Source organism: Piliocolobus tephrosceles, chromosome 21 (genome assembly GCF_002776525.5).
Source record: "Piliocolobus tephrosceles isolate RC106 chromosome 21, ASM277652v3, whole genome shotgun sequence".
Lineage (NCBI taxonomy): Eukaryota > Metazoa > Chordata > Mammalia > Primates > Cercopithecidae > Piliocolobus > Piliocolobus tephrosceles.
Genome location: NC_045454.1, coordinates 35,030,754 through 35,049,725, shown reverse-complemented (window position 1 = coordinate 35,049,725; position 18,972 = coordinate 35,030,754). Strand labels below are relative to the sequence as shown.

At 56.1% G+C, this 18,972-nt stretch overlaps 2 protein-coding genes and 1 long non-coding RNA gene across 4 annotated transcripts in view; 2 read left to right on the top strand and 1 right to left on the bottom strand.

The window, feature by feature from the left end:
* The window catches only part of PIK3R2 (phosphoinositide-3-kinase regulatory subunit 2), a 19,892-nt gene extending 7,683 nt beyond the window's left edge, over positions 1–12,209 (top strand). The window contains exons 3-17 of one of the 2 annotated variants that reach the window (XR_003309945.2): positions 1,049–1,141; positions 1,497–1,547; positions 1,636–1,767; positions 1,861–2,074; positions 2,539–2,624; positions 2,775–2,883; positions 2,981–3,079; positions 3,539–3,719; positions 3,835–3,960; positions 7,039–7,181; positions 8,154–8,330; positions 9,499–9,570; positions 9,757–9,927; positions 10,118–11,545; positions 12,187–12,209. Coding sequence is in view for 1 of the 2 variants with exons in the window: in XM_026457017.1 (XP_026312802.1) it covers positions 1,049–1,141; positions 1,497–1,547; positions 1,636–1,767; positions 1,861–2,074; positions 2,539–2,624; positions 2,775–2,883; positions 2,981–3,079; positions 3,539–3,719; positions 3,835–3,960; positions 7,039–7,181; positions 8,154–8,330; positions 9,499–9,570; positions 9,757–9,927; positions 10,118–10,325 (1,862 nt within the window). In the remaining variant the exon portion in view is untranslated. Of the gene's footprint in view, positions 1–1,048; positions 1,142–1,496; positions 1,548–1,635; positions 1,768–1,860; positions 2,075–2,538; positions 2,625–2,774; positions 2,884–2,980; positions 3,080–3,538; positions 3,720–3,834; positions 3,961–7,038; positions 7,182–8,153; positions 8,331–9,498; positions 9,571–9,756; positions 9,928–10,117; positions 11,592–12,186 lie in introns of those variants that run through there. The other variant, XM_026457017.1, reaches the window with a different exon arrangement.
* A 1,012-nt stretch (positions 12,210–13,221) lies between these two features.
* On the bottom strand, positions 13,222–14,663 carry LOC111554222. Its single transcript, XR_002735185.1, has 2 exons — positions 14,506–14,663; positions 13,222–13,768 (listed from the first exon to the last, which is right to left on the bottom strand). It is a non-coding gene; the product is annotated as an uncharacterized LOC111554222 (long non-coding RNA).
* Positions 14,664–14,773: 110 nt separating this feature from the next.
* IFI30 (IFI30 lysosomal thiol reductase) lies at positions 14,774–17,849 on the top strand. Its single transcript, XM_026457016.1, has 4 exons — positions 14,774–15,050; positions 17,010–17,192; positions 17,281–17,355; positions 17,574–17,849. Exons 1-4 carry the CDS (start codon positions 14,919–14,921, stop codon positions 17,832–17,834), a joined length of 651 nt encoding a protein of 216 aa, XP_026312801.1. The 5' UTR covers positions 14,774–14,918; the 3' UTR covers positions 17,835–17,849.
* The last annotated feature ends 1,123 nt before the right edge of the window (positions 17,850–18,972 follow it).

The window sequence follows — 18,972 nt, the reverse complement described above, 5'->3', positions numbered from 1 at the left end:
TTTTTTTTTTTTTTTTTGAGACAGAATCTCACTCTGTCACCCAGACTGGAGTGCTGTGATGTGATCTTTGCTCACTGCAACCTCCGCCTCCTGGGTTCAAGCAATTCACCTGCTTCAGCCTCCTGAGTGGCTGGGATTACAGGCGTGCACCACCATACCTGGCTTTTTTTTTTTTTTTTTTTTTTTGTATTTTTAGTAGAGATGGGATTTCACCATGTTGGCCAGACTGGTCTTTGAACTCTTAACCTCAAGTGAGTGACCTGCTGGTCTCAGCCTCCCAAAGTACTAGGATTACAGGCGTGAGCCACCGCGCCAGGCCTATTGATTTATTTTTGAAACGGAGTCTTGCTCTGTCGCCCAGGCTGGAGTACAGTGGTGCAATCTTGGCTCACTGTAACCTCCACCTCCGGGGTTCAAGTGATTCTCCTGCCTCAACCTCCTGAGTAGCTGGGATTACAGGCACCCACTACCACGCCCAGCTAATTTTTCTGATTTTAGTAGAGACTGGTTCGCCATGTTGGTCAGGCTGGTTCGAACTCCTGGCCTCAGGTGATCCACCCACCTCGGCCTCCCAAATCCCATGCTGGGATTACAGGCATGAGCCACCATCCTGGCCGGCTTTCTGTTGTTACAAGGACATCAGCCAGTGGGTTTAGTGCCCACCCTAATGCCAGGCTGGTCTCATGTACAGATCCTTGCTTTCCTTACACCTGCAAAGACCTATTTCCAAATAAGGTCTAGGTACCAGGGATGAGGACTTGGACGTATCTTTTTGGGGACATTATTCAGCGTACTCCACCTGTTCTGTGAAGCTGTGTGAACTCCTGGTATTTTAACCCAGAAAATTGTGTCCCATCAATTCTGCCCTCTCCTAGCCCCTCTACCCAAGGTCTTATAGCCTCCTGCGGATGGCAGTCAAGGCGCCAGGCACTTGCCTGAGCTGGGCCCTGCTGCAAACTGCCCTAGCTGAGGTCCAGCCGGCAAAGAGAGGGGCTGGGCTCCTTCCAGGAACCCCACCAACAGGCCACCCCCCTTCTTCCCCCACCAGGCCTCACACTCCCCGACTTGCCTGAGCAGTTCTCCCCACCTGATGTGGCGCCCCCTCTTCTGGTGAAGCTTGTGGAGGCCATTGAAAGGACAGGTGAGTTCCAGCCTGGGTACAGCCCCTGATTCTACTTGCTCACCTCTAGTGACAGGCGACTCATCCCCTCACAGGGCCTCCAAGCTCATGCTGCATGGAAACAGGCTGAGCCTGGATGCCCTGGGCCTCTGTGTTGACTAGGGCACAGAGTGACTCCTGAGGGAAGATGGGAAGGTGAACACGACCAGGCCACTGCATGTGCTGTGCCCTCTCCCAGCTCTCCGTCCCCACCCCTCCCGTGCCCTTATCTCTGGGCGGCAAAGCAAGACTGCAGGGGATTTGAGCGGCCAACCCAGGCCTCAAGGGGGTTGGGGCAGCATTTGAGAGCTGACTCGCCTGTTCCCCTCACCCCCAGGGCTGGACAGCGAATCTCACTACCGGCCGGAGCTGCCCACACCGCGTACAGGTGAAGGGGAGCCTCGGTGGGGTAGGGGGGGGATCCTGGGGGCCCCAGTATACATGAGTTGGACATGTCCCCCCCACTGCACCCGCAGACTGGACCCTGAGCGATGTGGACCAGTGGGACGTGACAGCCTTGGCTGACGGCATTAAGAGCTTCCTTCTGGCACTGCCCGCACCGCTCGTGACCCCCGAGGCCTCGGCCGAGGCGCGCAGGGCCCTGCGGGGTGAGCCTGGCGGTGAGCCCAGGGGAAGGAGGGACCTGTAGCGGGCGGGAGGGCCCAGGCCCGGCTCACCCTGCCCTGGCCATCTGTCCGCAGAGGCCGCGGGGCCCGTGGGGCCGGCGCTGGAGCCACCGATGCTGCCGCTGCACCGCGCGCTCACGCTGCGCTTCCTGCTCCAGCACCTGGGCCGCGTGGCCCGCCGCGCCCCCGCCCTGGGTCCCGCGGTCCGGACCCTGGGCGCCACCTTTGGGCCGCTGCTGCTGCGCGCGCCGCCGCCGTCCTCGCCGCCGCCAGGGGGCGCTCCCGACGGGTGAGGGGCGGGGCGCAGCCGGAGCGAGCAGGGGTGGAGTTTGGGATGGGGTGGGCGGGGCATGGCCAGAGTGAGCAGCGTCTGGACCCTAAAAAGGGAGGGGAGGGGGTCCAGAGTGAGTGAGAAGCTGCGTTCTTGTGATGACGGAGAGGGGACCTGGGTTCCTGAGTCATGGGACAGAAGGTGAAGGGGCCTAGTCCCGAAGCATGTGAGTGGAGCCTGCACCTTCCCTTCTGCTCATCGTAGCTCCAGTACTGCTCTCTTGCTCGCCTTTGTGCGAGGATTTATGGAGCACTTACTGCATACAGCTATGAGGGAGCTGGCCTCGCACTTGTGCCTGTATCATCTCCTCCTCCCCCCTGCACATACCGTCTCGTATATACCCCCAGGCGTGCAAACGCCTGTGCACATGTGTGGGCAGACAGGCCCCACCCAGCCCTCACCGCACTCCCCTTTCCCCTAAGGAGTGAGCCCAGTCCTGACTTCCCGGCGCTGCTGGTAGAGAAGCTGCTTCAGGAACACTTGGAAGAGCAGGAGGTTGCGCCCCCAGGTGAGTCCCCTATATTGCTGTCATTTCTTCCCGTTGGGGGCCGTGATTGCTGATTCCTGGATGCTGCGGGCATCAGCAGGCCGGTTGCAGTGGGAGGCAGCCACAGTATCCAGTCAGTGCTCAGGATGCATTTGTTTTCCTGTCCCTCAGCGCTGCCGCCTAAACCCCCCAAGGCAAAGCTGGCCCCTGCAGGCCTGGCGAATGGAGGGAGCCCACCCTCCCTGCAGGATGCCGAGTGGTACTGGGGGGACATTTCAAGGTAGGTTGCTGGCAGGGGGTCAGGAACCAAGGAGGTGTCACAGGTCAATCGGGGTCTCCAGGTGGCTCAGCAATCCCAGTGTTGGATGTCCCCACAGGGAGGAGGTGAACGAGAAACTCCGGGACACTCCCGATGGCACCTTCCTAGTCCGAGATGCTTCCAGCAAGATCCAGGGCGAGTACACGCTGACCCTCAGGTGGGGGCCTGTCCCTGCAAGGATGGCCGGGGGTCACAGGTCACGGAGACTGGGAGTTCAGAGGGATGATGGAACATGTGTGGTTTCAAGGATGGGGAGCTGGACGCGGTGGCTCACACCTGTAATCCCAGCACTTTGGGAGGCTGAGGCTGGCAGATCACCTGAGGTCAGGAGTTTAAGACCAGCCTGGCCAACATAGTGAAACCCTGTCTCTACTAAAAAACAAGAAAATTAGCCGGGCATGGTGGTGGACGCCTGTGATCCCAGCTACTTGGGAGGCTGAGGCAGGAGAATCGCTTGAACCCGGGAGGCAGAGGTTGCATTGAGCCGAGATTGCACCACTGCACTGCGGCCTGGACAACAGAGCAAGACTCCGTCTCAAAAAAAAAAGGGGGGGACGGGGATTGAGGGTCAGATGCTGGGTCCCGCTGGGTGCCGACACCCCCTCTCCTACACCAGGAAAGGCGGGAACAATAAACTGATCAAGGTCTTCCACCGAGATGGGCACTACGGCTTCTCAGAGCCACTCACCTTCTGCTCCGTCGTGGACCTCATCAATCACTACCGCCACGAGTCGCTGGCCCAGTACAACGCTAAGCTGGACACACGGCTCCTCTACCCTGTGTCCAAATACCAGCAGGTCCGTGCCGACCTGGGAGCCAGGGAGGGTAGCACCTGGCTGGCCCCAGGCCTCAGTTTCCTAGAAAGACCCAACCAGGCCATGCATCTCCCATGATTCCCCCATGTATCTCCAGGACCAGATCGTCAAGGAGGACAGCGTGGAGGCAGTGGGCGCCCAGCTCAAGGTCTATCACCAGCAGTACCAGGACAAGAGCCGCGAGTATGACCAGCTCTATGAAGAGTACACACGGACCTCCCAGGTACTCCAGGCCCCGCACATGAGGGAAACCAAGGCATAGAGGGGCAGTGGCAAGGCCGAGAGCAGGACGACCAACCCCAGAGGACTTGAGGATGAACATCCGGTTGCAGGTCACAGAGCAGGCACTTAGCACCGAGGGCTGTTCTATAAACATAGAAATAAGGCCAGGCACAGTGGCTCACATGTGTGCACTTGGGAGGCGGAGACAGGAGGATCACTTGAGCCCAGGAGTTCAAGATCATTCTAGGCAACATAGGGAGACCCCTCTACCAAAAAATTTAAAAATTAACTGGGTGTGGTGATGCACGCTTCTACTCCCAGCTACTCGGGAGGCTGAGGTGGTAGGATCCTTTGAGCCTGGGAGTTTGAGGCTGCAGTGAGCTGTGATCACACCACTGCAGTCCACCCTGGGTGACAGGGGAAGACCTTGTCTCTAAAAACAAATAAAAACAGAATTAAGTGTACAAGGCTGGGCAGGGTGGCTCACACCTGTAATCCCAACACTCTGGGAGACCGAGATGGATACCTTAGGTCAGGCGTTCGAGACCAACTTGGCCAACATGTTGAAACCCTGTCTCTACTAAAAATACAAAAATTAGCTGGGCGTGGTGGCGAACACCTGTAATCCCAGCTACTCAGGAGGCTGAGGCAGGAAAAATTGCTTGAGCCTGGGAGGCAGAGATTGCAGTGAGCCAAGATCATGCCACTATACTCCAGCCTGGGTGACAAGAGCAAAACTCAGTCTAAAAAAAAAATAATAGACTGGGCGCGGTGGCTCACGCCTGTAATCCCAGCACTTTGGGAGGCCGAGACGGGCGGATCACAAGGTCAGGAGATCGAGACCATCCTGGCTAACACAGTGAAACCCAGTCTCTACTAAAAAATACAAAAAATTAGCCGGGCGTGGTGGCGGGCGCCTGTAGTCCCAGCTACTCAGGAGGCTGAGGCAGGAGAATGGCATGAACCTGGGAGGTGGAGCTTGCAGTGAGCCGAGATCGCGCCACTGCATTCCAGCCTGGGCCACAGAGCCGGACTCCATCTCAAAAAATAATAATAATTATAATAATAATAAATAAATAAGTGTACGAGCTTTTACAAAACCAAAAAAGCACAGATGAGAAGGGCCCAACCAGCCTCACAAGAGTTGCTGAGCCAGGACCTGGGGAGTGTCCAGGATGAGCCTATCTCTGGCTGGGCCTCAGTTTTCCCATCTGCAGAATGGAACCATGGATCTTGATTACTTCCGTCCCCTTCAGCCAAGATGTTATTCAAGATGAAATCATGCCAGGTGCAGGGCGTGCACCTCTAATCCCAGCTACTCGGGAAGCTGAGGCGGGAGGATCGCTTGAGCTTGAGCCTAGGAGTTCAAGACCAGCCTGGGTAACATAGCAAGACTTTGTCTCTTAAAAAAATTAAAATAAAATAAAAATTAAGTGAGAGGTTTTGTCATTCCAGGACTGTGCTAATGAGCTTCTTTTGCAAGTTAAGAGGGAATAGATTCAGATGGAACAGCTGGGAATTCCTCAGTCCCCCCTAGTACCCTAAGGGTTTTCTTTCTGTCCTCTTTTTTATTTATTTTTTTGAAACAGGGTCTTGCTCTGTCATCCAGGCTAGAGTGCCGTGGCATGATCTTGGCTCACTGCAACCTCCGCCTCCCTAGTTCAAGCGATTCTCCTGCCTCAGCCTCCCGAGTATCTGGGACTATAGGCACATGCCACCGTGCCTGGCTAATTTTTATATTTTTAGTAGAGATGGGGTTTCACCGTGTTGACCAGGCTGGTCTTGAACTGGTGGCCTCAAGTAATCTGGCTGCCTCAGCCTCCCAAAGTAAAAAAAAAAAAAATTAATAAAAGATGGACCGGGCACAGTGGCTCATGCCTGTAATCCCAGCACTTTGGGAGGCTGAGGCAGGGAGATCATCTGAGGTCAGGAGTTTGAGACCAGCCTGGGCAACATGGTGAAACCCCATCTCTGCCAAAAATACAAAAAAATTAGCTGGGCCAGGTACAGTGGCTCACTGTAATCCCAGTGCTGTAATCCTAGCACTTTGGGAGGCTGAGGCAGGTGGATCATGAGGTAAGGAGTTCAAGACCAGTCTGGCCAACATGGTGAATCCCCATCTCTACTAAAAATACAAAAAATTAGTCAGGCATCGTGGCATGCACCTGTAATCCCAGCTACTCGAGAGGCTGAGGCAGGAGAATAGCTTGAACCCAGGAGGGGGAGGTTGCAGTGAGCCGAGATCACACTATTGCACTCCAGCCTGGGACAGAACAAGACTCCATCTCAAAAAAAAAAAAAAATTAGCCGGGCATGGTGGCGCACACCTGTAATACCAGCTACTTGGGAGGCTGAGGCAGGAGAATCACTTGAACCCAAGAGGCAGAGGTTGCAGTGAGCCAAGATCACACCACTGCTCCAGCCTGGGTGACAAGAACGAGACTCCATCTCAAACAAAAAAGAATTTTGAGGTGCGGTCTCACCATGTTGCCCAGGCTGGCCTCAGACTCCTCAGGGTTCAAGAGATCCTCCCACTTTAGCTTCCCAAGTAGCTGCGATTACAGGCAATCGCCACCAGCCCTGGCCTCTGTCCGCTTTTTACTGATGTGTTAGCTGAGGCTCTAAATGGACAAGACAACTGTCCAGGATCAGTTAGGAGCACTGTAACTTCAGAATTGACTTTGGCCCTGAGCCTCAGTTTCCCTGTTAATAGTTGTTACTTTGTTGGGGATTGCTGGAAGGGTCCATGGGAAAATGTAAGGAAAGTCCTAGTGCAGCGTCTCCCCCAAGAAGCACTGTGAGCTGTAGCAACTAGATCTCTCATTCATTCCCAGCAGTGTTAACAGGTCCAGGTGTTTGTTGATACCTATAGGAGGATGTAAAGAAGAAGAGGGTTTGAGGGGTGGGGTTTTGAAGGCTGAATAGGAGTTCATTTGGTACAGCAGCAGTTAGAAGAATGACACTCCGATAGAGGGACCAACTTGAGCAGTCTCCATATCAGAGTTGAGATGTGCCTTTACCCCTCACGAGGGCCTTTTGGGGAGTCCCAGGAGGTGCTGAGCTGCGCCCCCTCCTCCAGGAGCTGCAGATGAAGCGTACCGCGATTGAGGCCTTCAATGAGACTATCAAGATCTTTGAAGAGCAGGGCCAGACTCAAGAGAAGTGCAGCAAGGAATACCTGGAGCGCTTCCGGCGTGAGGGCAACGAGAAAGAGATGCAGAGGTGAGTCTAGCACCTCTGCCCTGCCCCACCCTACCCTGGATCTGGTGCAGTACAAGCGGGGAAGGGAAGGAAGTAGAAGGAGACCAGCCACCTGGAGGCGAAGAGTAGTCTGTTGAAATGGGCTTAGGGCCTGGTACGATGGCTCAGGCCTGTAATCCCAGCACTTTAGGAGGCTGAGGTGGGTGGATCTCCTGAAGTCAGGAGTTTCAGACCAGCCTGGCCAACATGGTGAAATCCTATCTCTATTAAAAATACAAAACTTAGGCCGGGCGCAGTGGCTCACGCCTGTAATCCCAGCACTTTGGGAGGCCGAGGCGGGCGGATCACGAGGTCAGGAGATCAAGACCATTCTGGCTAACACGGTGAAACCCCGTCTCTACTAAAAATACAAAAAAAAAAAAAAAAAATTAGCCAGGCATGGTGGTGGGTGCCTGTAGTCCCAGCTACTCAGGAGGCTGAGGTAGGAGAATGTCGTGAACCCAGGAGGCGGAGCTTGCAGTGAGCGAGATCACGCCACTGCACTGCAGCCTGGGCAACAGAGCGAGACTCTCTCTATAAAAAAAAAAAGGAAATGGGTTTTGAAGGATGAATAGGACTTTGACAGAAAGAAATCAGAGGAAACAGCATATGCTTAGGCTCAGAGACTGGAAGCACGTAGTCTGGTGCAAAGTAGGTCCTTGAGAAAATTCTGGAGGCCAGGTGCAGTGGCTCATTCTTGCAACTCCAGGCACTTTGGGAGGCCAAGGTGGGAGGATTGCTTGAGCCCAGGAGTTTGAGACCAGCCTGAGCAACATGGCAAAACCTATCTCTACAAAAAAATATTAAAATATTAGCCGAACATGGTGGTGCACACCTGTGGTCCCAGCTACTCGGGAGGCTGAGGTGGAAGGGTCCCCTGAGCCCAGGAGTTTGAGGGTGCAGTGAGCTGAGATAAAACCCTGAGGCCTCTGCGCCACTCCACCCCTCCCACAGGATCCTGCTTAACTCTGAGCGGCTCAAGTCCCGCATTGCCGAGATCCACGAGAGCCGCACGAAGCTGGAGCAGCAGCTGCGGGCCCAGGCCTCGGACAACCGGGAGATCGACAAGCGCATGAACAGCCTCAAGCCAGACCTCATGCAGCTGCGTAAGATCCGAGACCAGTACCTTGTGTAAGTGGCGGCTCCCCCATGACTGCTGCAGCACCTGGAGATCTCTCCAGGCGTCTCAGTCTCTCTCTCTCCACCAAGTGGCCCTTCCTGGGCCCCAAGACACCTTATCTGTCCACAAGTCCTCTTCCTCTCAACCAGGCCCAAAACTCGGTTCCTCCTGGGCCCCTTGAAAGTTTTCCCATAGGTCAGCCTCAGCTTAAACATGTGTGCAATGGGAGCGTCACTCCTATCCCACTCCATTTTGTGGAAAGCTGGGGAGCTTTCTACAGAAATTCCTGCTGGGCTGGGCGCGATGGCTCACACCTGTAATCCCAGCACTTTGGGTGGCCAAGGCGGGCGGTTGGATCACTTGAGGCCAGGAGTTTGAGGCCAGCCTGGCCAACATGGTGAAACCCCATCTCTACTGAAATGAAAAATACAAAAACCAGCCAGGCATGGCGGGGTGCACCTGTAATCCCAGTTACTCAAGAGGCTGAGGCAGGAGAATCGCTTGAACCGGGAGGCATAGTTTGCAGTGAGCGGAGATTACGCCAGTACAGTTCAGCCTGGGCAACAGAGCAACACTCTGCCTCGAAAAAATTTGCCTGCTGTGCATCCTACCATGCTGGGTGACTGCAGCAGCCCTGTCCTGGGTTCAAATCAGTTCAAATCCTGCCTCCACCCACCAACCTCCTGAAGACCTCAGCCAGAGTGTCCACCTCCTTCCTGAGCCTCAGGGAAGGCACTGTCGCATGCCAGGTGCCATGCCAAGCACCGTGCTTGTTATGAGTTCATTTGATCCTTTCCAAGCCCTTTGTAAAGTTTGCCTTTTACAGCTGTGGAGACTGAGACACAGAACCTACATCTGCCCTGTGCAAAGGCCAGCAGTGCTGGAGTGAGCCTCTGGTGACGATGAGGTGCCTGGGCTGGCATCTTCTGGGGGGGGGATCCACAAGCATTAACAGAAACAGAAAAATGAGGGATATGGGTCAGGGTTCCCCAGCAGAGCTGGGGGAGCCACCCTGGGTTCAGGCTGCCCTGAGCCAGGTCAGCGCTGCCCTCTTGTGGCAACCGGAGATATTGTACCCAGAACCCTCTCTTAGCCAGACCCTGCCTCCCACAGGACAGGCCCACTGTGGGCTCAGCACCCACACAACTGCACAAGCCCACCTTTCCTGTTGCTTCTCAGGTGGCTCACCCAGAAAGGCGCCCGGCAGAAGAAAATCAACGAGTGGCTGGGGATCAAAAATGAGACTGAGGAGTGAGTGACCACCTGGAGGGAGGCAGGGAGGGTTTCCCAGAGGAGGGGGCCATTGGGGTGGGTTTTGAAGAATGAGTAGGAGTTCACCAGGGAGAAAGAGTTGTCCAGGCAGCTGGGGAGCCTCGGAGGCTGGCAGATGAGTGACCAGGGCCCTCCCCGCCATCCCCCGCCGCGCCCCGACCCCAGCCAGTACGCGCTGATGGAGGACGAGGACGATCTCCCGCACCACGAGGAACGCACTTGGTACGTGGGCAAGATCAACCGCACGCAGGCAGAGGAGATGCTGAGTGGCAAGCGGGATGGCACCTTCCTCATCCGCGAGAGCAGCCAGCGGGGCTGCTACGCCTGCTCCGTGGTGTGAGTGGACCATAGCGCTGGGGATCCCCGCGTCCCTCCCAGAGCTTTCATTTAATGCCTGACGCGTGCCAGGCCTTGAGAAGGAGTCCCTGGTGGGGTCATCGGGCACAGGGGAGCACGCGGCCCTGGAGCGGGGAAAGCTTGGCGGGGAGGCCAGCCTCCCGACCCGCCCTCTCCTCTGCCCCTACAGGGTGGACGGAGACACCAAGCACTGCGTCATCTACCGCACGGCCACCGGCTTCGGCTTCGCGGAGCCCTACAACCTGTACGGGTCGCTGAAGGAGCTGGTGCTGCACTACCAGCACGCCTCGCTCGTGCAGCACAACGACGCGCTCACTGTCACCCTGGCGCACCCAGTACGCGCCCCGGGCCCCGGCCCGCCGCCTGCCGCCCGCTGAGCGCCGAGGCCCCCCCGCAAGCGGAGCTGCCCCTGGGCCCGTCTGCACCGGAGGCTGCGGCGGCAGGAGCCACGGACCAGACCAGCCACATCCAGGGGTCCTCATTTCTACGGCTCTGGCTTTTGTTTGGGGTTCTCTCACCCTCTTTCTCTTTCCTTCTCTCCTTCCCTCCCTCTCTCCTTCCCTCCCCCATTCTCCAGATCTCCTGTCTCCTTTTCTCTCTCTCTTTCTTGGCCCTTGTCTTTCTCCATGTTGGGGGTCCTGCCTCCCCGACCCCATATTTCCCTGTTCCCCGGGCATTGCCCTCTCCATGGCTCTGGTCACCCTGACCCTCTGCCCTGCCCACCGCAGGTCCCCTGGGGCCCCGGAAGCCCCTTCTGGCTGCACCTGCCATGTTTACAGAGGGCCCCTGGGCTGCGCGGCCCCAGCCTGGGCACCCTGATTTTTAAGCCATAGACCTGGGGTCAGGGCAGGAAGGAACTTCACTCCGCTGCTTCCGAGAACCTCGGCCGTGACGTTCGGGGCCGGGCGGGACCCGCCCCACAGACTCCAACTTCCCCTCCAAACCCCGAAGTGAAACCCGACACCGGGTTATCCCCACAAATGGGGCCGCTGCGAGAAGGTCCGCCACCCCTAAAAAAAAAATTAAACTCTCAGGCCGGGCGCTTTGGCTCACGCCTGTAATCCCAGCACTTTGGGAGGCCAAGGCGGGCGGATCTTTTGAGGTCAGGAGTTGGAGACCAGCCCGGCCAAAATGGCGAAACCCCGTCTCTACTAAAATACAAAAATTAGCTGGGTGTGGTGGCGGGCGCCTGTAATCCCAGCTACTTGGGAGGCTGAGGCGCGAGAATCTCTTGAACCCGGGAGATGGAGGCTTCAGTGAGCAGAGATTGTGCCACTGCACTCCAGCCTGGGCAACAGAGGGAGACTCCTCCGTCTCAAAAAAATAAATAAACTCGTGAGCTGGTCCCAACCCCCCCTAGGAATCACAGCTCCCCGTACTGGTGCCGCCGCAGTGGCCAAGTTGCGACACTGCCCACGGTCCTTCCGCCTGATGCAGATTCAGGGCTTCTCTTCGATCATGTTGGGTTTTGACTCTGTTTTTCCTTGACTACAAAACCCTCTTTCCTCTCCTCTTTTGGGACAAGAGCCCTGGTTTTCTACGCTGCCCTTGGCCACCACACTGCCTGCCCGGCGAGCTGGGAGGCAGGTTTTGTACGGTACGTTGTTATTGATAAGATATAAAACATCAAACGTCGTGGGTGATTCTGTTGTCAGTGACTGGGCTTCAGTACCATCTCTGCGTGTCGGGGACCGTGGTGTTTACCGGGTCACAGCAGGCCGGGCCCATGGGTTTAACTCCAAGCCACCTCTGAGACCCGACAACCCCTCCCTCCCCCAGTTTAGCTGCTCAAGCCAGGAGAAGTTGAGGCAGTGCCCAAGGTCATACAGGAGAGAGACTCAAATCCTGAGCTCCCGACTGCTCAGGGTACCCCAGACCCCATCCAGCCACTCAAGTGCTTCCAAGCTGCTCCCCTGCACCACCCCCAAACTTGAATCCTGTCGCAGCCGTCAGCTGTGTCCTTGGAAAAGTCATATCCCCTCCCTGATCCACAGCTTCCTCATTCATTGCCAAGTGGTGTCAAAAATCACAACCCTCCCATGCCACAGGGAGGGGTCTCCCGTGTCTTTGATGTTCTCAAGGCGTCGGCACCTCCATCCAGCATTGGAGGCTCTTCTCTGATCTCTTCTCACCCCGTCCCATGCACAGACCGCCAGGTCCCAGGAGACGCTGAGCAGAAGCCTTGTGGGGTTTTTTGTGTTTCTTTTTAAAGAGTCAAGGTCTCGCTCTGTCACCCAGGCTGGAACGCAGTTGTGTGAACACGGCTCGCTCATGGCTCATGGCCTCAAACTCCTGGTTTCCAGCCTCAAGCAGTCCTCCCATCTCAGCCTTCTGAGTCACTGGATTACAGGTGCGTGTCACCATGTCCAGCTAATTGTTTTTAAATTTTTTTAAAAACAAGATCTTGCCGAGTACAGTGGCTGACACCTGTAATTCCAGCACTTGGGAAAGCCGAGGTAGGCAGATCACTTGAGGTCAGGAGTTTGAGACCAACCTGGCCAACATGGCAAAACCTGGTCTCTACTAAAAATCCAAAAAAAAAAAAATTAGCCAGGCTTGATGGCACGTGCCTGTAATCCCAGCTACTTGGGAGGCTGAGACAGGAGAATCGGTTAAACCTGGGAGGTCGACGCTGCACCAAGCCCTGCACCAAGGTTGTGCCACTGTACTCCAGCCTGGATGACAGAGTGAGACTCTGTCTCAAAAAAAAAAAAAAAAAAAAAAAAATCTTGCCCTTTTCCAGATGGGTTTCAAACTCCTGGCCTCCAGCGATCCTCCTGCCTCAGCCTCCCCAAGTCACATGGGCCACCATGTGTGGCCTCATGGCATCTTTGACCTGGACTTCTGTTTACCACCCTCCCATCAGACCCAGAATCCACACCACCACTGCCATGTCCTTGTCCTTTCAGCCTTCCCCAACCCTGGGGCCTTGCTGTTCTTATCTGTTCTGTACAGCCACCTCTCAAGGCCCAACAAGGCTGAACCTGGAGCAACTGCATAAACAAACCTCCCCTCTGACCCAGTCTACTGCTGGGACCTTGGGACAGGAGCTGCCTCCCTTAGTCTCAGAGCCCCCCAACCTTGCCAGGCACTGTCCCTGCCATGTGTCCTGTCTGGAGACACCCTGTAAATAACTCCAGCCCAGATAGTGCGTCTCACTACTTAGGTTCTCACAGGAGAAAGTTTGCCGTCTTCATGGCCCCAGCTATGTTGAGCTGGGGGTGGAAGAGAATAGCCCGTGTGGCCTCTAAAAACACTCAACCACTGGCTGTGTGGCCTTGGCAAAATAGCCTTCCCTCTCTGATCAGCCATTTATTTGTTACCAACTGGAGTCAGCAGCCCCTACCCCCAGCCCCAACTGGATGCTTCTGAGGGTTCAATGATAAAATGGGTTGCAGGCCCACTGTATGCCTGGCAGCAAGCCAGAGAACAATACATGGTGGGGTTACATTTATGATTTCTTCCAATAGGGCTGGGCTGGTAACTATTGGAAAAATTGTAGCAATTATATTTATGGTGATTTCTTCAATCCCACCCGGCATAGGGTAAGCACCAAACTTGAGGCGGTGAGTCTTGGGGAGGCTTTGAGAAGGAAAAGGGCTTTGCCAACGGTTTGGTTGTCTGAGGGATGGGTTCGGGGACCATCCAGCCCCTGGGACTTCAGAGAAACTCCGGCTCCCAAACCAGCTGCTGTGTGTGTGGTCGGGGTCTTCCACACAGCTAGAAGGGGGCACCGCTGGGGACTCAGCTATATCTTCCAGCCGTCTTTAGGACATTTTGTTCCTTAGGATCCGGTGTGTCTTGCCCTGAATGTGAGGCCCTGCAGGGTCGGAATGTCTCAATTATTTCCCCAACACTCCAACCTCCATCTGCGCCTTTTTTCCAGGCTATTCTCTCTGCCTTCACTGCTGGGGCCACTGTCCTGTGTAGGCACCAAGGCCTGACCATGCCACCCGGAAGCCCCAACCTGGGACAACTCTCCCCCACCTGCCTCTGAGCCCTCCAGGGTGGCTCTTGTCCCCCAAACCTTATCCTTCTTCCCATTACACAGAAGGGAAAGCTAAGGCTCCATCACTCAAATCCAAAGCCAGGCAGACTCCAAGCTGACCCACCCCATCCCAGACAGCACAGGCCCCCGCTCTCCCCCATGGGTGCCCCTTGAAGGCCAGGTTGCCCCCCACCCCCCACAAGCCTTAGATGGTGAAAAGAAGGAAGGCCAGTTCTCTTCACCCAAAGTCGGAAGTGGGGCTGGGGGGGTACCCTAGAAAAATGACATGCCACTCCCTGTGTCAGCTTCTGCTTTCTGGCATGGCTGTGGTCAAGCCTGAGTCAGTCCCACGGGACCACGGAGCGGAGTCTGGAGCATTGGGGTCAGGAGCTTGAGGGGGAAGGGTCAAGGAGCAGGACGTGGGGGTTGGGCATGAGGGAGGTCACGGGCCAGGCTGGAGGGAGGGGACCTGGCCACACAGGCCTTGCCCACTCTCAGGGGGCTGAACATTTCAGTTACTCCCCCACACCCCAGCCTCCATCCCATCCCCAGCCTCCATCCGACCTCACCTCGTTAGATCACAGGCCCACTCTGAGAGTGGGTCCCAGGCCTCGAGTCCCCTAGCCGCCCCCGGAAAGTCTAGGAGTGCGTGGACACGCCACCATTCCTCTCAGCCTCTCTGTGTCTGTCTCAAAGGCCCCACCTCACCTCCCCTAAAGGTACTCTTGCGCCAGGGCTCACGTGCCTGGGCAGGGCTGATTGCCAAGGGGCCCAGTGACCTCGTGACTGGGGACCCAGCACCTGGCAGGGGTGGGGGTGGGACACCCAGAGAGAGGAGTGGAGGAGGGAGAGACGCTGGCCCAGGGCCGAGGGGCGTGGGCACCGGGAGGCGGGCCCGGGTTAGGGGCGGGACCACCCCCTGGTTAAAGGCGCTCATTTCCCAGGCAGTCGCTCCAGCCGCCACACTTTTGCCCCCGCAACGATGTCCCTGTCGCCACTTCTGCTGTTCCTGCTACCGCTGCTGCTGCTGCTGGACGACCCCACGGCAGCAGTGCAGGCGTCCCCTCTGCAAGCGTTAGACATCTTTGGGAATGGGCCGCCAGTTAACTACAAGGTAGGGACGGCGACAGGGCGGGCAGGCTGGAGGGGACAGGCGCCCTGTCGGGGCAGGCGGCTCCTTCTTTCTCCCGAGACTTCACGGGGGAAGACCAGGGCCCCGACTGGAAAAACCCCGTTCATTTCCCGGCACTGCGGCCAGACTCCCTCCGTGCCGTTTCGCTTTCGCATCCCGCATCTGAGACGGGGCAGTTGCTTCCACCCGCCTCCTCCCGCCCAAAGGTTCATTGAGCGCCTACTGTGTACTTTTGGGGCAGGAGCTGGGGTCTCCTTTTATGGTCCAGGGCACAAGTTCAGCAGCTGGCCGAGGGCCACTGGCATGCGTTCTTGCTGCTACCCCTGGTGCATTCATTCCAGCCAGGGCAGGACTTGCGTGTCTCTGGAACCTATTAGGCAGATGCCCTAGAAGCTGAGCGACTTGCTCAGGGCTCCAGCGACACGGGCCGCCCACCACCCCTCAGCTGAAGCCGGAAGTCAGCACCTATTAGGTGCCGCCTCTATTTGATCAGACTTGGAAAGGGTTCGCGCGGGTCCCTTGCTCAGCTCAGAGTCAAGGTTCTCCTGGTGAAGTGGCAAGAAATGGGCATGGGCCAAGGCTGGAGGCGGTGGCTCATGCCTGTAATCCCAGCACTTTGGGAGGCCGAAGTGTGTGGATCACCTGAGGTCAGGAGTTGGCGCCTGGCTAGCCTGGCCAACATGGTGAAACCATGTCTCTACTAAAAATACAAAAATTAGCTGAGTGTGGTGGTGGGCGCCTGTAGTTCCGGATACTTGGGAGGCTGAGGCAGGAGAATCACTTGAACTCAAGATGTGGAAGTTGCACTGAGCCGAGATCACGCCACTGCATTCCAGCCTGGGCAACAGAGCAAAACTCCCTCTCAAAAAAAAAAGGGTCGGCGGGGCGCGATGGCTCAAGCCTGTAATCCCAGCACTTTGGGAGGCCGAGACGGGCTGATCACGAGGTCAGGAGATCGAAACCATCCTGGCTAACACGGTGAAACCCCGTCTCTACTAAAAAAAAAAATACAAAAAAAATCTAGCCGGGCGAGGTGGCCGGCGCCTGTAGTCCCAGCTACTCAGGAGGCTGAGGCAGGAGAATGGCGGGAACCGGGAGGCGGAGCTTGCAGTGAGCTGAGATCAGGCCACTGCACTCCAGCCTGGGTGATAGAGCGAGACTCCGTCTCAACAACAACAACAAAAAAAAGGGTCAGGCTGGGCGTGGTGGCTCATGCCTGTAATCCCAGCACTTTGGAAGGCTGAGGCAGGCAGATCACGAGGTCAGGAGTTCGAGACAATTCTGGCCAACATGGAGAAACCCTGTCTCTACTAAAAATACAAAAATTAGCCGGGCGTGGTGGTGCGCACCTATAATCCCAGCTACTCTGGAGGCTGAGGCAGGAGAATCGCTTGAACCAGGGAGTCGGCGGTCACAGTGAGCTGAGATCGCACCACAGCACACAGAGTGAGACTCCATCTCAAAAAAAAGTCTCGGCTGGGCGCGGTGGCTCACGCCTGTAATCCCAGCACTTTGGGAGGCCGAGGCAGGCGGATCACGAGGTCAGGAGATCAAGACCATCCTGGCTAGGCTTGCACGGTGAAACCCCATCTCTACTAAAAATACAAAAAAATTAACTGGGTGTGGTGGCGGGCGCCTGTAGTCCCAGCTACTCGGGAGGCTGAGGCAGGAGAATGGCGTGAACTCGGGAGGCGGAGCTTGCAGTGAGCCGAGATGGTGCCACTGCACTCCAGCCTGGGCAACAGAGCGAGACTCCGTCTCAAAAAAAAAGGAAGAGCGAATGTCCGTCTCAAAGTCAAGATTCCACCTGGCAAGCTCTGGAAGGCGTGCAAGATGAATTGCCTATGACAGCCCCCTTTCTACAAGAGTACCAAGTGGAATTCAGAGAAGTGGGGAACTGCCCAGGGCTACACCTACCTCACACCCCTTCCTAATCCACAGATGGGCAATCTATACCTGCGGGGACCCGTCAAGAAGTCCGATGCACCGCTTGTCAACGTGACCCTCTACTATGAAGCACTGTGCGGTGGCTGCCGCTTCTTCCTGATCCGGGAGCTTTTCCCAACGTGGCTGATGGTCATGGAGATCCTCAATGTCACGCTGGTGCCCTACGGAAACGCACAGGTGCATGGGCGCTGGGGAAACTGAGGCACGTGGGCAGGGGAGCAGGGGACCCAGCCTGCCAGCCAGCTTTCACCCTGCTGCCTTGCAGGAACAAAATGTCAGCGGCAGATGGGAGTTCAAGTGCCAGCATGGAGAAGAGGAGTGCAAACTCAACAAGGTGGAGGTGAGCATCCCCAGGGCCCCACACCAGGGTGGGGAAAACCGTCCGATGTACAGGAGGTAAATATGAGGATGCCAGCTCTGTCGTCTGCCTCGTGTGCTCCCATTTAATCACATCTTTATTCCCTATCTCCTGGGTGGGTACTGGTGATTATTACGAGAGGGTATCAGGGTACCCTGGGCCCTCTTCATGCCCTCTCCTGCCCCCTCTCCAAACCCCAGGCCTGCCTGTTGGATGTACTTGACATGGATCCAGCCTTCCTGACCATTGTCTGCATGGAAGAGTTTGACGACATGGAGAAAAGTCTGCCACTAGTGAGTGACGCCCCTCACTCCTCACGAGGAGGGGTCAAGGGTGGTAACCTTCCCTACACCCAGGCAGACCCAAATTCAAGTCTTAGCCCTGACCACTGCTGTCTGTGCAGCCCAAGAAAACAACTACCCTTCTTTATTTTATTTATTTATTTATTTATTTTTTCTTGAGACGGAGTCTCGCTCTGTCACCCAGGCTGGAGTGCAGTGGCACAATCCCAGCTCACTGCAACCTTCACCTCACAGGTTCAAGTGATTCTCCTGCCTCAGCCTCCTGAGTAGCTGGGATTATAGTTCTGTGCCACCATGCCAGGCTAATTTTTGTATTTTTAGTAGAGACAGGGTTTCACCATGTTGGTCAGGCTTGTCTTGAACTCTTGACCTTGTGATCCGCCCGCCTAGGCCTCCCAAAGTGCTGGGATTACAGGCATGAGCTACTGGCTACTGTGCCCGGCCCTTTTTTTTTTTTTTTTTTGAAACAGGGTCTTGCTTTGTCACCCAGGTTGGAGTGCAGTTGTGCGATCTTGGCTGACTGCAACCACTGTCTCCGTGGTTTAAGTGATCCTCCCACCTCAGCTTCCCCAGTAGCTGGGACTACAGACACGCACCACCATGCCCGGCTGACTTTTGTATTTTTAGTAGAGACAGCATTCACAATGTTGGCCAGGCTGGTCTCAAACTCCTGACCTCAAGTGATCCTCCTGTCCCAGCCTCCCAAAGGATTACAGGTGTGAGCCTCCATGCCTGGCCCCAGCCTCTCCTCTTGAAACTTCCATCTCTGAATCAGGGGAATGAATGCAGGTCTCTTAGGAGCATGAGTGATCATGGAGGACTTACTGGAGGAGGCATTTCTGAGCTGGTCATGGAAGGATGAGCAGGAATGTGCAGAGACACAGATGATAGAATGTGGAGATGATGGGACAGACCCCACCTACTTCCTCAGGGGATTGTGAAGAATGACTTCCAGAGAAGTGACTCATCGGCTCCAATCATTTATTCATTCATCAAACATCGGGGTCACCTGGCCAGACGCGGTAGCTCACGTCTGTAACCCCAGCACTTTGGGAGGCTGAGGTGGGTGGACCACAAGGTCAGGAGATCGAGACCATCCTGGCTAATACGGTGAAACCCCGTCTCTACTAAAAATACAAAAAATTAGCCGAGTGTGGTGGCAGATGCCTGTGGTCCCAGCTACTCAGGAGGCTGAGGCAGAAGAATGCCGTCAACCCGGGAGGCGGAGCTTGCAGTGAGCCGAGATCGCACCACTGCACTCCAGCCTGGGCGACAGAGCAAGACTCCGTCTCAAAAA